At 45.1% G+C, this 14,729-nt stretch overlaps 1 protein-coding gene across 1 annotated transcript in view; it reads right to left on the reverse strand.

Moving 5' to 3' along the window:
• Positions 1 to 9,576: 9,576 nt before the first annotated feature.
• ACER3 (alkaline ceramidase 3) overlaps positions 9,577 to 14,729 on the reverse strand; it is a 59,917-nt gene continuing 54,764 nt past the window's right edge. The window contains exons 10-11 of the mRNA XM_086622242.1: positions 13,746 to 13,791; positions 9,577 to 13,522 (exon numbers count right to left, since the gene is read on the reverse strand). Coding sequence (XP_086478368.1) covers positions 13,469 to 13,522; positions 13,746 to 13,791 — 100 coding nt within the window. The 3' untranslated portion in view covers positions 9,577 to 13,468. The remainder of the gene's footprint in view (positions 13,523 to 13,745; positions 13,792 to 14,729) is intronic.

Below are 14,729 nucleotides of genomic sequence, written 5' to 3' on the forward strand. Positions count from 1 at the left end.
AATTTGGGATTTTTTTTTGCGTTTCAGATTCTTGGTGTGTTTTTTTTTTTTTAAAGGAGACGGCGTTGTGCAGTCCACGAGCAGAGCAACGGAGAAGGAACCAGGAACTCTCCCATCCTGACAAAAACCAAATGTTAATCTGTCTTTTGGAGGAGAAAAATATCCCGCTCACAGCTAGCATTTTCTGTTTTGCAACGTGGAAGGGAGAGCAGTTACTCCGATTCTCTCCCGACTCTGCGACCCTACTAGCTCGTGCTGTAATTACACCCAATCTCATTAACGAAGCGCTGCCAGTCCTGGCTGGGATTCGGAGAGGAGATCTAGGGAAAAGACAGGTGTTGAAAGAAGTGGCAGGGTTTGGCTTATCTTCCCTCTGAATCGGCAGGAAAATAATTAATAACCCAAGCTAGCAACAGGGGACAGCAGCCAGCTAGATAATTATACGGTCCTCCTTACAGTCTGAGGTCCTCCTCATTTTTGAATAACTCAAGTAATCTCGCTTACTTGCCAGACTCAGAGAAAGGGCTGTACTAATTAGCAAACAAGCGCATTATGTGAAGCATCCGGTAAGGAAAAGCGAGGACAAAACGATTAGCTTTGCCTTAAATTCTCAGCAGAGCCTCTCGTTTCCTCCAGGCACAGGTTTGCAGCCTAAACCCATTCCTGGGACTTGCTGTGGTGCTTTCAGTGGATCTCAGCTGGTCTGGGCTCTGGAAGGAGATATTCCCAGCTGCATGGGGCCATTGGGACAGGCTTGGGATGCCTGACTCAGGTGCTGCATCCTTTGGGAGCTTTTGGTCTTGCTCAAAGGGTTCCCAGGGGGGTGGCACTGTCTCACATGGGCATTCCTGTGTTTTAAAGGCGAAAAAGAGAGAAAAAACCAGACCCAGCAGTAGTCACATAGCACAGAAAGATCCATCGCCAAGTATGAGGCTCGGAAATCATACTGCCCAAGGATATAAATCCATCCCAAAGCATCCAAATGGTTTCCTCTTTGCACGTGGTGTTTAATAAGTCTAATGATATACACAGCCAATGAAACGTCTTTTCATTGCTGTATGTCTCTGCCAAAAAGCGGGCACTGATGCCAAAAAGAGATGGAGCAAAAAAAGGGTTTCAGAATTGAAGTTTCTATTTCAACTCTGAAGATAGGAGAAAAACCAATATAATCCAGTTCAATGATATTAAAAACATCCAGTTCAGTGACATCAATAGTTTAGAGAAAAAAAAAGGAAAATGGAAGATGTCCCCTTCGCATTCAGCAGGGACAAGACTTGTATCTCATTTAGACATTAGGGAAAACTTTCCAAGTCTAGCTTTGGAGCGGGTAGGCAGGGAAGGCTGCAGCATCCCTGTTCCTGGAGGTTTCAAACATCATCTTGGAAAGGCTGTGTACGACAGCGTGGCTTCAAGATCACCCAGTTCCAACCCCCCTGGCACGGGGAGCTGCTTCTCACCAGCCAAGCCAAGAGAAAGAACAAATGAGGCCTTTAATACACGAGCAGTTGAGTTTTACTCTTCACGTTGACATGGACCATAGCTCCATGGCTCATATAGATATATGTTTCCTTCCGGGACCAAGGTATGAGACTTACAACTACTGTCACACCTTAATGAATAACACTGGAGATTCCTTCGGCACTCCTTAATTTGCTGACTCCTGGATTGCAGGAGTCATCTCTGATATAATCAGACTATATATATATAATTAAAATATAGCTTAGTTGTCAATGTTCTCCCATTTTGTTTTTTCTCCCTGATCCAAGATCTCTAAGCAGAAATAACCGAGCTTGGCATGGATTCAGGCAGGAAAACTCCAGGGTTTTATTTGGAATCGGAGGCTGTAAAGGGATGCTCTCCTCCACCTCCAGCCTTCCCATCTGAGGCTGTTTCTGCTCCAGATGCTCATCACCACCCTTGCTGGTGGTAATTGCCTCCACCACTCTGTCTAGCTAAATCTACTTAAGGCAGGAATGGCCATTTTTTTTTGTTGATTTGGGGTTCTGTCTTTAAAATTGTATGTCCTGAGTGGTGTTTAAACATTGATTTCCCCTAAAGCCTCATCCACACCAATATCTCATTGTGGGTTTGGGCTGGGGTTGTTGCTGTGATGGTTGTACAAATCTGAAGTGGGGCTGCTGATGCACCCCGTGATGGCTACTGGAGAGGAAAGGGTCTGCTGGGATGTAACATGGATCGGGGTCTGGGAAAAAGGGCTTTTACTCCATCCTGAATGTGAACATTATGTGATGTAAGCGTATGGAGAAACCCACTGAGTATCAGATGTCCTGGGTGTTACTGAAGGTGACGAAAATGATCCAAGGGCTGGAGCACCTCTGCTCTGGAGACAGGCTGAGAGAGTTGGGGCTGTTCAGCCTGGAGAAGAGAAGGCTCCGGGGAGACTTTCCAGCACCTTCCAGTACCTAAAGGGGCTACAGGAAAGCTGGAGAGGGGCTTTGGACAAGGGTGTGTAGTGATAGGACAAGGGGCAATGGCTTTAAACTGAAAGAGGGGAGATTTAGATTAGATATAAGGGAGAAATTCTTCACTGTGAGGGTGGTGAGGCACTGGAACAGGTTTCCCAGAGAAGTTGTGGCTGCCCCATCCCTGGAAGTGTTCAAGGCCAGGTTGGATGAGGCTTTGAGCAACCTGGTGTAGCGGAAGGTGTCCCTGCCCATGGCAGGGGGGTTGGAACTAGATGATCTTTGAGGTCCCTTCCAACCCAAACCATTCTACGATTCCATGAACTGCTCCAGAGGGGCGAACGTGAGTGCATCGGCTGCAAAGAAAATTGATAGCAAACTCTCAAATTCAGAGGGATGTGGCCCAGAGATCTTCAGCAGAAACAACTCTACAATGTTAATCAGCCCTCCTGCTTCAATTAATGCCAGCAGCAAGAAAGCACAGCTGGAGTTCGTTTGCTTTTCAGATAACCTGTATAAAAATATCCCTTCTGCAACAGCTTCGCTTTGACGCTGCTGCTCGCGGGTTTTTATCTTGTAACTAGTTTTTAATGTTGTTTTTATTCCAGCCAAGGTGGGATGATAAAAACAAGAAGATTACAGAAAATCCCAAAGAAATAAAGGGGGAAAAAGAAAACCAACAAAACCTCGAAGGACTCCAGATGAACAAAACCCTGTTACGTGGTGACTCACAAGTGCCCGGACAGGTTTGCCGGGTGCAGAGCAGGTTGGGCTGTCCTGTTCATCACTTTTCTTACCTGAGAAGTTGGTAGAAGCCCTCAGGCTTCTACAACACTGCGCTCTTCTAACACGTTTACTCTGTTCTGCTGTTTCAACGTGCCAGCTACGAGGGAAGAGCAGTGCTAAGGTTAGGCATCCCCATAAACCACCGCAGCGCTGGTGCTCGGCCAGCCTATAAATAACAGCAGTTTGACATCAGTTTACATCAGCGGAGTAACTCAATTAATTCAGTTTCTGTGGGATCATGGGAGCTGCTCTTCATTAGCATTCACCCACCTGACCTCAGCGATGAGAGAGCACCAATGAGTCAGAGCCCTCCATGTCTCGGGGTGTCACTGGGTGCTGTGGGCGTGCGGTCCGGCGGAGCGGTGCACACCGAGCTCCGGCTGGTTCCCCTGCTGGTGCTGCGTGCGTGTCAGTGCCATTAATTACTGCTAATTTCATTAAGCCGGCGTGTGCCTCCTGCATGCAAATTACAAAGTCGGTCTCAGCGAAGGAGATTAATGAGGTTGGATATTTTTCGGTGGCTGTTTGGATTGCTGGAGCAGCTGGAAAGCGTCATGCACCAAGACCCTTGGGTGTCGTGTGGGAGCAAGGTGAGATACCCTGCTTGGGTGTATCTCAGCTTGGTGAGGAATTTCAGAGCCAGGATGCTGAATTAAGTATATTGACTGCAAAATAGGTCTAAAGTAAGTCCATGCAGTTGCTGCTTGTAGGCTGGGATGTTCTATCCATCACATGCGGTGCTCCATACATTAGTTCCATGTTGGCAAACAAGGTGAACAAGGATATCCCAGCTCTGTTTCTGCACAGGGTGGGAGAACCTCCTTGAGCTCCAGGTCTCATCACATTATCCCCTCTCAGGCGACTGAGGTCATATCCAGACATTTGTCCTTGTCCTGCTTCTGTTGATCCCCCCTCCCATGCCAGCACAACCATGGTGGAGTGGTCTGTCTGTCCTGACCCCATGGGTACCCATCCGAGGAGCCCTGCTGAACCCCAATCTGGTGTTGGACCTGCCTCTTTGGGTAACCCAAGTTAGCCCAGTCTCAGCTGTTGGAGAAGGGCCTGTTTGGGGAGGCAGAGACAGGGCAGAGGGCCCTGAAGATGTTCTCTGAGGACACAGAGCCCTCCTGGGTAGTGCTAAATCACCGATCTCACCTCCAGCCAGTTTAAGTCTTGTTTTCCATAAGGCCAGGAGATAACATCAGCATGTTCAACAGAAGCATGTTGAGCGCTTGGTCCCTCTGGGTAAGAGCCAAGCCAAGATCACTTGGGCTGCTTGAGGCACGTTTGCAGCAAAAAGGGGTCACCCACTGACCCACAGAGGAGACAGATCCAACCCAGCTCCACTAGTGACTCCGTTATCTCCACCATCTCCATGCATGTAGCACCAAAGGCCCAGGCTGGATCGCCAGCTCCTCTGCCAAGCTGGCAGCAACTGTCTCCACTGTGCTACAGTACCGTGCACAGCCAGGTCTCTGGTTAGAGCCACTGGGATTGAAGGGTTGCAAATACATAGCTTCAGTTTTAGCCTTAAAATGGGCTGAACAAAGAAATTCAGAGGGGAGGGGAGAAAGAATGAGAAATTAATAACGCTGCAGGTAAATCTGCAGTCCTGAAAGGGAATTGTCAAGCTCGAAATTGAATTTTCTGGTTGGGAGAAGGTCTTTGACAGAACCACAATGTTTTTATCCCCAGGGAAATTTCAAAGTATTACTGTGTTCTAGGCCAGCCACGAGCCCAAAATGCAAAGCTGGATTTCACCCAGCCCAGCGTTGAGGCAACGTATGTCTGCAGCGTTTGGATGTGCCTCTGTGTGCAGCACCACCGAGGGAAGGTGGCACTGGTTCCCTCAGATATTTACACCACTGGCTATGAGGTTTCCTGCCCTGTGGTCTGCCCTCAAATATTTAGTTCAAGGATGTCGCTGGAGAGATACAGCTGCAACAGACATGAGCAGGAGAAAATGAAGTCTCCAAGTAGGACATGGGAGAGCTGCCAGAAGTGAGGGAAATACCTGATGGTCACCACCTGATCCTGGCTGCTGGGGTGTGATGGGACTTGCTGGGTCGGTGCCTACTGGTCCATGATTTCTGCCTGGAGAGGTTCTGCCCTGCAGTGATTATCCTCCTCTCTCACTGAAAGAAACAGGAAAAGGAAGAGGCAAAGGATGTGCAAACCGCACACTCCATGCCGACGGCACTTTCACCTGACTCCTGCCTTTCCCTCTCCCATCCATGTCAGGCACCTGAATTCCCTTCTAACTGGCGTGCACTGGGGAAGGCCTGTGAAGGTGAGAAGATCCTGCGCTACTTGGAGTCAGCACTACACCTCCCAGCAAGGTCCAGTGCTCAAAGGGCCCCAGTAGGAGGCAGTGAAGACTTTGAACTCCAGTGCCAGGCTCTGGGGTTCCCCGATGAACGCAATCACATCTTCCATTTTAAAACGTGTTTGTTGGATGGCAAGAAGCCAAGATGACCAAGTGTCGTGGGTTAGGCCGATCCGGCAACTAAATCCCACGCAGTTCTCCCACTCCAGTAAAATGGAGAGGAGAAAAATGGAGTAAAAGAGCTGAGGATCGAGACAGGAACAGAGGAGCACCCACCAACCACGGTCCCGGGCAAAAGAGGCTGTTTTCTTAAAGCAAAACTATTTATTAACAGCTACCTACAAAGAGAAAAGCAAACAAAAACGGTTACTTAAAAGGATAACAAGAAAACAAGGCCAGGTCTTAAAAACAACACCACTCCCCCCCTTTGCCTTCTCTTCCGGCTCTACCTCCTCCCCCCAGCGGCGCAGGGGGCAGGGAATGGGGGGGGTGCAGGTCAGTTCATTCCATGCTGGTACTGCCGCTTCCCTTAAAGGAGGAGTCCTTACACCATTGTCCCTTGCTCCAGTGGATCCCCTACTCACGGCGAAAGCGTGAATCCTGCCCGCTGGGGGGCAAATCCTTACCCCATCGGATTTGCCCAAGTGCGGGCTTTACCAGTCCTGGGCTTTTAAGGAGCTGTAGCCACTCGCTCTGGCGTGGGTCATCAACAAACTTTAAATGTGCTCCGGCCTGGGGCGGCACATCGACCTCAAATGCGTCTCTATAGAGACTTTAAATGCGTCAATGAGCCTCGCCCTGTGCCCACGATTCACAACAGGCTCCGGCTCCGGCATCTCCTTTAACCAAACCCCTCCCCATCGGCGGGGGCATCCCACGGACTCGAGATGCACCGTGCTCAGGCTCTGGCGTCTCTTCTTGACGTGGGTCCTCCACGGGCTGCGAGTGGGTCTCTGCTTGCCCCACCGAGGGCTGGCTGCAAGGGGGGCTCAGCCGCGGCACATGTTGTCCCGTTCCATCGTCACTGACCCCTTATCCGTGTGGCCGTTTCTCTCAGATTTCAGTCCTCTCTGGGTGAACTCGGCCCGGTGGGCGCCCCGGCAGCGGGGCTCTCCCCGAGTTCCCCAAGCGGCTCCGCCGCCGCCATCCTCGACGGGGCGGGCACCGGTACGGGGCAGGCACCGGCCCGGTCGGGAGCCGGGAGCGGGGGCCGTGCCCCCCTCCCTTCTTCTTGCCCCTGGGCACAGGCACACACCTTTCCGGTTCCTTTGTCCGACGTAAATAGGGCAATTCGCAGAGGCGCCGATTGGCTCAAGCCCCGAGGGGGATGGGAGTCCGGTCTGATGGGCAGCTTCTGCCACCCGGACCTCCCCCACACTTCAAACCATAACACCAAGCTTTGTGCTACCACCATGGGGGCTCAGGCTGTCGTAGCTGACGGCAGGCAGCTTCCCCAACAACGCAGGTCGTTCTACTCGGGCACCCACCGGCCAAGACACTCACCCACCCATCTACTGAACAGCACCGGGACAAATCTGCCAGCCCTGTGCAACACAAAAGCCAAGAAACACCTGGGAAAACTTGTATTTTAAACAAAATTCTTTAATAATTTGAACTATAAAGACACAAATTAATGCTTGACTGCAGCATGAATAACAAATGAAATACATTAAATATTTCAAAGCTACTGTGCTTTGCAAAACAAGATATGCTGATACATATAAGCCTAATGTTAGTTACCAGCTGGTTTGGTATGAAGAATCAGTTCAATATATCAAAATTGTCAATAAACATTGCTCAACGCAGCTGTGTTTTACAGGTCAACTGCTCTTCACCTGTCACAGTGTAGTTATCTATCTGCAACAACATATTGAATTTCAGAAAAAATTACATTAGAACTAATAGTGTCAATGTTAGAAAGTTTGGTCACGTATCGCACGGGGTATTTAACGTCCATTACAGGTGAACAGATGTTATTTGCTAAGACAGTAAAGATCATCAGTGCTTTCAGCTGAGTTCGACAGTCAACACCAAATAGTCAACATCAGTCTGGAAGATCAAGAAAAAAACCAGTTCCTGTCCAGTCTAAGGAGTAACTACTGCTTATGCTGCTTGAAACTCTCTCTTCCGAAATCCAGGGAACAATAGTACACACAAACAAAATTCTTCTGCTGCATCTGATCAAGGCTTTAATTTAGAAAACGTTTTGGTACATAATTTGCTATGAGCAGTGTGAAAGCCCATCTCTCTTCCACATTGGCTTTGGAGAAACATATGTATGTTCCAGGGCTTTGGGGAAAGAAGTATGAATCTGCGATTGTGCTTACAACCATTCCTGTGCTTTGGTGATGAAGGACAAATAATCAAAAGACACTTTATCTTTGCATTTTTAAAATCTCAACAATCTGATCTAACCATCAGGCAGATTCAACTTGCGTGAAATATGTGCAAAACAAGTTTGCAGGCACTGGTTTAGGGTCTTGCATTAGCTGGATTCTGAACTTGGTTCTTCTTAAATCTGCAACTACACGCCTAACCAAATCTAAACACTTTCAACAAGTAAAAAGGGACAATTCTGAAGTAAATTAAGGAGTTCAGGAATCAACCCTGCCCCCAAAACTGTACATATGAATCCCCACACCCCCAGTCCTGTTTGCAGCATCTGGCTGGGAGCTCCAGTAACAGGGCTCTGCATAAAGTGCTTGCTTGACTGCTGCGCCCTCACACTGCCACTGAACTACACACTAAAATAAACACCAGCCGTGGGGCTAAATCCCTCACCCAGCTTTCAAAATCTGAAAAGATGCAACAGCAGCAGAGCCGTGGGGTAGTCAGGCCCCAGTCTGAGCCAAGCAGAGGCAGCCACGTACTGGGTAACTATGTTTATGGAAAAAGAGAGTGCTGTGACTCCTGCAGTAGGACAATTTTTAACAAAACCCAAACTGAAGCCCCACCTTCCGAGGACCTTGTCTTACGGATCCCAGGAGAAAACACAGCCTCAGCTCTCAGAAAAGATTTGTGACAGAGAGATCAGGCACTTAGCAGCCATAGGCAGTTGTGAGCAAAAAACTGAACAAAGAAACCCAAAACCAATCTTAATAGTTATACAGTATATTCTCTGTAGTCACGTTACAGACTCTCAAAGCCGGCAGAGGATGTTCCAGATGGATAAGAAAAGCATTCATTCGTGTACAAAACAATCCGTGTCACGTTCCATCCCCATAAAACAACAGCTGAATAACCTACAACGAACCGAATGTAACAGAGTCTACACCACTTCCATGGCAAAGAGTGCAGAGTCAACACGGAAAGTTAAATGTATAAATACAAAAACATTCAAGATTGTTACATATGAGTATCTAAAGTGCAGTTATCAGAAGGGTGGTTGACGTAATACTATGGGATTCTGTGCTTAATCTTTTGTTATTCTCTTTCCATGTAAGGTTTCTTAATCTCCTGGTTTTTTGCTTCTCATGGGTAATAAAGACTCCATCGTTTATCCCTTTTCATACTGAAGTCTCAGTTAAAGCCTCCCATCACCTACTTATCGAGAGCAGATGAGGTTTCTTTAAACCAACTGGTTTACCTGAATATGTTAATTAAAATGACGGGGCACACAAGGCCACCAAAATGAAGGTGTGTTCCTGGATTCTGAGGTCTACTGAAGAAAACAGTGCTGCTTCGTTAGAGCCTGTCTTCAAGTGAGGAGCACTGAATTGTTTCACCACCTGCTATCAAATGCCAAAAATATATCCATAAACAGGTTTTAAAAAACCTCAGTATTACCCAAATTCTTGAAAGCAGACTAACAAGGTGATAGCGACTGTGAGAAACACTGGTGACACTGGGAGGATTTTCTGTTGCTGAGTCAGCTGAAAAACTCACTCAGCTGTTTGAAACCAGGTGTCAGAAGCACAAATGCACTACAGCCAAAAGAATCAACTGCATTGCAAATCATACAACTTCCCTTCAGCCAAACACGAGAGGCCTGCGGATGAACACAGCACAATATTAGATTAAAAGAGAATTAAAATTAATTATAAACCAGCATTTCCCATCACATCTCTTCCAAGAACATGTAAAACAAGTTATACTGTTTGCATCTTAGCTTTAAATGTAACTTAACTGCCACAAAGGCTTTACTTCACCTGTCGGAATTCAAGTCCTCCCACTCTGCACGCAGATGAGCAGCAGACGGAGCACAACCTAAGAGTGACACACGCTGAACAAGTCGGGACGTTTACGGAGAGTGAACGGAGTCAGCCACGGATTATCACAATCCTCAGGGGCTCCAAGGTCTAAGTCAGGCTGCTCCAACGTTTGCACATTCAGGCAGATGTAATTAAGGGCACGGGTATTGTACGATACACGACAGAGGTAGATCGGCAGGTGACAGAGTGCATATTCCGATCCTGACTATGGGGGAATCTTCTGAACACTCACAGGGCAGCACATCTTCCCTGGGCTAAAAGAAAAAGCACTAAAATGAAGTCTGGAGATGACTAATACTGCTAACCAACCACACTGCCTTCAAAGCACAGACGAGACTCCTCCTGAGGACAGATTTCTGTTTATCATGTCTTATCTTCATTTCTGGGTAACGCATGTCTTGAGCTGCATCCAGAAAATCTAGATTCCCAGCATAAGGTATGGTGTTGATCGGTACTGGGAGAGTAATTTCGAAGTTTTTCCTCTTATTTCCAAGGAAGAGTTTTTCGGCTCACCATCTGCAGAATTACTTGCTGCTGATCTTGCCAAGCCGACGGTTGTAAGGTGGCAGATTTCCTGGTTCTTCACCGACATTAAAGAATAAAAGAGTTCATCGCTATCAAGTCTGTCCATCTGGTAGTATTCATATTAAACAACACCTGCTGCTTCTACAATTCCCTTTGAAGTAGCTGCTGTCTGAATCCTACAAAGACTGTAGATTCAGAATCTAAGACGACTCACCTTATAAGACATAGTGCAAGAAAAGTTCAGGATATGCTGCTCTAAGGTTTGTAGGAAAAAAAACAACAAACAGCATGTGATACAAGTGATGTAACTAAAAGGCAATTTAACAGACATTTAACACATTACAGGAGTAAGGATCTAAGTCTTTCCAGGCACTAGAAAAGGCAGTCTGAATTTCAGTGACATGTAGTTAAAACTGGCTTGCCATCTTCAATATCACTCACAAGATCAGTAAGGCAGTGAAACCAAAGCACCCATAATTTTAGATTATTTATGCTTAGAAGGACAGACATGTAAATTACATTCTTCAGAATCTAACATAACCCAAAAGAAAGGCTGCTGTGTGCCTATTTTTGGTCATTTGGAACAAAGGAAGAAGCCAATTTTTGTAATTTTTTTTAAAGATAAAACCATCAGTGACAAGGGATATGTGAATGAAAAGCAAACAGCAGCATAAAATTAAAACAAGAGCTTCTCCAAGTTTTTTTTTTAAACCCTGACAGTTTAATTCAATAAGATAAGAAAAGAAACATACACTTCCTAGTCGCAAATGTGTAAGAGAATCAAGAAACTTCTTTAAAATTTACCATTGCAGAGATGCCTTATCAATAAGAAAGTGGCTTTTCAGCACACTCTGGTTCCTGCAATTACAGGGAAACCAACCAGAACCCCAGATCCTCCAGTAACAAAACTAAGGCCACTAAAATAAAGGTTTTGTTTGTTTTCTTAAAAATAATACCATATCTAGCAGATATCACAAGTGACTGTTGATAGGCCTCCTTGCTGCACTGCTCCTATTATAAGACTCTTTCCCTAACTTAGGAAAACATGTAAACATCCTAATAAAAAAATTGGATACAGTGTGCAGAAGCACGCTCAAGAGAGCCTGGAGGTGAACAGGCAGGCACTTGTTTTTAAGCTACATTTTTAAAACAATTCTCAAATCTCTTTACAAAAAATATGCCTTCTGGATTAAAGACATTTGTTCCAAGATGGCATTTTCCTACCCCTACACTGGCTCTTCCAATGTCCTTCAGTCTGAAGATCTCCCAAATATCCCAACACAGATGCTGACATTGTCTACGGAACCGGAGCCTACTGACAACAAATTTGTGTTTAAATTTTCAGTCGAGAATCTTTACAGTGCTTTATGATTACAGGTTGCAATGAACTGCTATCAGCACGTGCTTCAACCTCACTGAAGTCACTCAAGGTCAAGGATCTTTTTCTAGCCCTGAGTTTGGGTCTATTTGATCCCAAGAGTCCAGGGTCAGTCACGTAACAAAAGCCACGATTTTGGCTGAAGATTCGAATCAGTAAGGGTGCTACTGATGGACACAGAGGATGTAGCTAAGTTGCAAACAGGAAAAAAAGAAAAAAAGATAATAAAGGGATGAAACCATTTCAGTAGGATTGCACAATATAGATTTCAGTCCAACTTTTTCAACAATTGGAGTAAGAAAGCTTAGGCTAGCCAGGACATTGTGATCTGGGAGATAGGTTTATAGCTACATTACCATGCCTTGCTGCTGTGGGCATGTTTTAAATCAACACAGAATGGGATTTCCCAACGGTCTGAGCACTTCTCTTTTTTTCCTTCATGGCAAGAAGGATAAATCCCTCAGAGCAGACCAAAATTGCAGAGCATGGCAGCTAGTAGGCCCAAAGAAAGACTCTGTTAGTTGTCCCAAGATCTGGAGAGTCAAAACCACAGCCTGCAATATGAGGTATATTTTGAAAAACTGTGTTAGTTCAATGTTTTCTTTACGCTTACTTAATATCTTTCATCAGCTGGGTCGATAAAAATTGCAGAAACCAGAGGGTTGGTCCCCCCTCCATTAAGCCCCAGTTTGGTTTTTAAAAGGTGGCCAACTTTTCACAGAGTAACTGTGTGATGGACAGATTAAGAACAAGCAATCAAAGTGCTGCCAATTATATTTTAGGGTATCCTCAACATCAATCTTGTTCTTTACTCTTTCTTCGATATTTCTGAATAAGAAGATGCTTCTGAAAGTCAGAACAACACTTAAGACTTGTAAAATAAAGGAAAGATGTGAATTCAAAGCTGAACTAGCACACACCTAAGGTGTTGGTCAATCTGTAGTATGAATGGGACGTGGGCAGTGAAAAGCAGCAATAGAAAAGAGGCATGTAAAATAATAATTATAAATAATAATAATAAAAAAGTGTTTCTTGTGTTTATACAGTCACCTTGCAGTCTCCTGATGGATCACTGGTCAAACAAATTAGGAACTCAGTTTCCACACACAAACAAGAACCCTTAGAATACTTCACCCATTTTAAGTGTCTTCTGCTGGTCACACCCTGGAACATCCTCCACGATGTACCTCAGTTGGACTAAAGAGAAAATGGAAGCTTGGTACAAAATTAACTAAGTGGCACAGGTATCCCAACCGTTTTGCTTAAAATATAAATTGCAAAGGAGGCTGTGGAAAAGCAGGATAGAACAAAGCCCTAAATCAGTCATTACATACTTCATTAATTGTATAAAAGTGCAAGATTAAAGTAGTTCAGGTTAAGCATTCAGTTCACTATAGGCCACACAAATGCTTAGCTTGGCCGCCAATAGCCTGGTTTTGTCATTCAGTTACTAATATTAGTTTAAACCACAGAAAGAACAACAACTGAATGAAAAACATACGCAATCCACTTCAAAAACGGTTAGTTTTCTGTGACCAGCACGAAATATTAGCTCAGTATCATCAGCTATACAATATATACATAAAAATATTGTGTCTTAATCTTTGTTTTAACAACTTAGAATAAAGCTGTACTAAACGTTTCCCTAGTGTGCCAACTCTTTGCTCTGCTCCGGCCGGCTGGCGTCGTAACGCAGAGAAGTCCTTTTATAGCTATGGAACTGGAATTGATCCGAAATTTTGACACTTCAGCCACAGTAACTCTTGAATTGCTTTATTCAGCCAGGCAAGGGGATCACATGCGACGGCCTCAGTCTCAGTCAAAGCTTCTTGGGCGGCTCCACAAGAAGAACAGGCCATATTCCAAAAATGAACTGTTAAAAGACAAATAGGAAGAAAGATTTCCTGGAATATCACGTCTCTTGGAATAGAAACCAAACACTGTTAACCATCATTTCAACTGCATTTCTTGGGATGTAAGTAGAAATGAAAGGTAGTACCCTAACAGGCACGATCGGTGGGTCCCAACGCAAATCCAAAGCACGGGATATCGGAATGCTGCAGTGCATGAATGGACACAAAATACTGCTTGCTTACCTTCACCTTTGGCCTGTGCTTCAAGAAAAGTGTCCTTGTGTATAAGCTGAGGAAAAGGAGAAAAGCGTCCTTAATATTTCATCTATAAGACAGCACATAAAAGAATAATCACGTACTAATCCTGGTTTTATTTTTCCAACTAGAAAAGAATTGCTTCTGTGATTGCAGAGCTACCCATTCTGCCTAGATTTACACAAAATAGGAGACATTAGCCTACAGCAAATCCCTCTGTGCTAGACCATGATTAGCAAATTAATCTATCCTATCACCTATATGGGGAGAAAGGGAGAAACCCAGAGAAGAAAAATCTGTCTCCGCTATGGAAGAGACTAACGCCTGTCATTTTGGAAAGCTGAAATTAAATCAGTGCACCACAAAATACAGCAGATGTTAAGGGGGGGGGGGTGGTAGCAGCATAGCTTGAATCTGTATCTCATTTTTGTTCTTATACACCCTCTCCCCTCAGTAGATGTTTTGCTGTGTATGACCTCCCTTTTTTAAGCAGATGCAGGTGATACCACTGCGTGGCCGAGAAAATACTAGGGAAACTATTGCAGGGAAAGCATGTAGTTCATTGGGGTAGGACAAATCAGGCATCTGCACGTTCCCCAAGGGCTAGAGGATGCAAACCCAAATTATTTTCTCGGTGCAGCATGCTAGACAAACCTTGCCTACGCTAGCCGAACTGTCTGCACCGGCTTGCTTTCTGTAAGGAATTTTCTTCCAAAGATTATCTCAAACTGTTTAAGGCAGCAGAGAAGCTGTCAGCCAAAATGAAGCAGCTGTTTTCCACATACCATGACATTATTTTATATATACATACATATACACACACACATATACAGGTACATATAGATACACATCCAAATATACGTGTATATATTTACATATATACATACATACATATATTAAAAAGCTATCAGAATAGCTACTGGAAATTTATTTATTTTCCTTGCATTTTCCTTTTACTAGCTATTTTAACAT

Source organism: Tauraco erythrolophus, chromosome 1 (genome assembly GCF_009769465.1).
Source record: "Tauraco erythrolophus isolate bTauEry1 chromosome 1, bTauEry1.pri, whole genome shotgun sequence".
NCBI lineage: Eukaryota > Metazoa > Chordata > Aves > Musophagiformes > Musophagidae > Tauraco > Tauraco erythrolophus.